General features: G+C 47.1%; 1 protein-coding gene across 1 annotated transcript; it reads left to right on the top strand.

The window, feature by feature from the left end:
• Positions 1-1368: 1368 nt before the first annotated feature.
• Positions 1369-2223, top strand: H310_09318 (hypothetical protein; the record flags this gene model as incomplete). Its single annotated transcript, XM_008875356.1, has 2 exons — positions 1369-1992; positions 2128-2223. 2 exons carry the CDS (start codon positions 1369-1371, stop codon positions 2221-2223), a joined length of 720 nt encoding a protein of 239 aa, XP_008873578.1.
• Between the last annotated feature and the right edge of the window lie 923 nt (positions 2224-3146).

Genomic DNA, 3146 nt, shown 5'->3' with positions numbered 1-3146 from the left:
ATAGTTATAGTCTTCGACAATTGATAAAGTTCTTGCAAGAGTATATTCGTTCGTAGAGTCAAAACATCGTTGACGGAGTTTCTTAGTGTGTGCCATCTGATAATTCATGCTTCATTTTAATTGGTCGGCTTTAGGATCATGGGGTGCATGGATTGCATGATTATTCACCTTTCTTTCTTCAACAAACCCGCCTTGCCTGGACTCGCCACTGAGCTCTACGACGAGATCACAAGCTTCGTCGATGGTGAGCGAACGCGAAGTTTATCGAGAGGCGACCGTTGCAAAAGATGTGTTGACTGTAAAGTAAAGTGGTTTACAGTTAATCTGCAATCAATGTGGTATGGGTAAAGGGTATGAGATAATCAGCCGCAGAATCGCAGTAGGCATGCGAGTTTGACGGCCATGGAGGGACGAAACGTCGGTCAAACCTTTGGTCGAAAAACTGGCCCAAGTCATGACGCTGCTCCCACCGTTTTGGCGGTACAATAAGGTCGTTCGTTCTTGTGAAGGTCGTGCCAGTAATACTGAAGGCCGTCTGTTTCGTGTAGGTAGAGTTTCTTCTTGTCAGAGAAGATGACATGGTCCCAACCACGGCCAAGGTCAAAATGCGAGTTTGCCCATTCAGCCCATATGTCCTTGTGCCATTGAGTAAGGTGAGGGTGTGCCTTTCGCTTCTTGTACTTAAGGTAGGCAGAAGCAGAAATGACTCGGCGAATCGTATGAGCAGAACCATTAATATTTACTGTAAGGCAATGCAAAAATCAACTTGACCTCGATTTTCCTTCAGAAGCGAGACGCCGGATTCGACGGCGCTCGCATATGTCCAATTTCGACTTCCATCCAGGTCGTTTTTCAGATGCATATGTTTTGGGGTCTTGAGGCATCTCCAAATACTCCCCTTCGACACAAACAACTCTCTGGAAAAGCGTCGTTTCAACTATTAGGCCTTGTGAAAGGCCAATTCGATCCTTGCTGCTCATGTGTAAGTACGACTCCTTTAGGCATTTTGTAGATATCGTGAATGGTGTCTTACTTCATTCATTATGTAAGCATACCAGTCTTTTGGAGTGTGAACTGAACGACCAGAAATGACGATACAGTATATCGACACTGTACCTGTCTTTCTGTCTAGGCTCGACGTCCATTGATTTCTGTTTTATTTACTTTATACTACTCCGATCCAATTAAAGTGTCTACTGTGACTTTGAGCGGTCCCCAAAAGGAGGGAATTCTTTTTGGGCAATGTGAGTGGTTGAAATTGATTGAACAACGGATTTGTGTCAAGTTTGGCGCCATAACATTAGTGCTTGTGCGGTTTGAATGTCCACGCCGCCGTCCACGACACGGGTGTCCAGACCGTCCACGACCATGCCGACGCCGTCCATGCCGCCGTCTACAACACGGGTGTCCACGCCGCCGTCCACGCCGACCAGCCCTTGGACGACTCGCGTTCCGTTGGTGGAGAGCACGGATTGCGAGGCGTGGGAAGACTATGTTCCGAAACCCCGGAACAAGGAGTCGTCCAAGGGCTGGCTCCGCAAAATTGGCAGCTGGGTGGACATCAGTGTCGTGCAAGTGGAATCCGGCGACCTCGGCATGAAATTCCGATTGTCGCCGGACGGAACGTTGGTGCTAGTGGCGCTCGGATCCGTCGCCGACACCCTGGGCATTGTGCCCGGTTTGGTGCTGCAGGGATTCAAGGAGCACGGTTCAACGGGGTACATCGACAGCGGGGTTCCCATGCTGGACGACCCACAGGCCGTACTCCCAAGAGTTATCGACTTTCGTTTTTCCACCACGGTCCTGCGATATCTCGAGCCAAGTAGTCCCCGTGCCCACCAAGCGCTACGTTGGATGCACACACAACGCACCGCGGTCCAGAAGATGCGGCGAATGTTCAAGCAATTGTATCCCCAGGAAACCAACCTGGACGTCCTCTGTGCGACGCAGCATGAAGCGAAGTTGTCCGTAGGTAATCGTCGCCTACTGAAGGTACGGGCGGCGACCACACTCCCAAACACACCAGGCGGCCTACGTGTAATTACTGTTTATTTTACCTATAGTTTGGATATTGAGCGACTTCGTGTTCATGCATCGAGCCTTTATCACGCTCGAGACATGCATTAGCACGAAGTCGCTCAATCGAGAAACACAAAGTCGATCCTCAGTCGAGGGATAAACCAAAAGTCAGTTGACTTTCTGCAAGTCGATCTGTCGATTTAAAGTCGGTCCATAAACCAAAAGTCGATCAACTTCCTGAAAGTCGATCGACGTACATTCAGTCGATCGACTTCTCCAATTACTTGATCGTTTTATGGGAAATCGATCGATTATTCTTCTAATTATACAGCTCAACACAAACTTTCGACTGCCACTTCCTAGACAGATGACTTGTGTGAGAACGTGCAGACCGCTTTCGAGAACTTACCTTCCACGACGATTGAAAACGTGTTCTCAAGCTTTCAAGGTGTCCTTGCTAGCATTGTTGATATGCGAGGGCGACAACACTTCCAAGATGACGCACATGAAGAAGAACAAAAAGCACCGTACGATTGATGCTCCAGCTGAGTCTCGAATGTCCGCGGATGGTGCCGTGCGTGTCTAGCCATGATGAATAAAAAATAAAGTTTAAAAAACGGTATTGGATGAGTTTGCGGAAGATTAGGCAGTTGGTAGTTTAAAAGACTTACCAAGCCTACGATCTTTAGCTGTGACCTCGTTGTTGGAGTTTCTACCAATATTATTCATGTCATGCATAATTGTATCCAATCAAAGTAGAAGTGACAACTTTACTGGAATTTTGATAGTGGACACTTTAAGTGGATCGTAGTACGAGAACCGGGGATGAACTCGCCCACGGTTGTACCACAAAAGGTGAAATACGTAGGAATTGTATGGAGAAATTGAACAAATAGTAGGAAAAATCTTCCTACAACTTCGATTTTGTCGGTATCAAATATGTCCATCCGGAAGTTTTTGTCTTTGTTTCACTATTGAAATCGGCGGAAAATAACCGGAAGCAATTTTACAGCGTGTTCCAACAAGGGCGGATTACATCACATAGCGGGCGTCTAGAATGAACACGTAGGAAAGAGTTTCCTATGATTTGGATAGCCAATCAAATAGCTCAAAAACAGAGAAAAGGC

This window comes from Aphanomyces invadans (genome assembly GCF_000520115.1).
Source record: "Aphanomyces invadans strain NJM9701 unplaced genomic scaffold supercont1.20, whole genome shotgun sequence".
NCBI lineage: Eukaryota > Oomycota > Saprolegniomycetes > Saprolegniales > Verrucalvaceae > Aphanomyces > Aphanomyces invadans.
The sequence above is the reverse complement of the archived record's forward strand: the minus strand, read 5'-3'. Positions and strand labels throughout refer to the sequence as shown.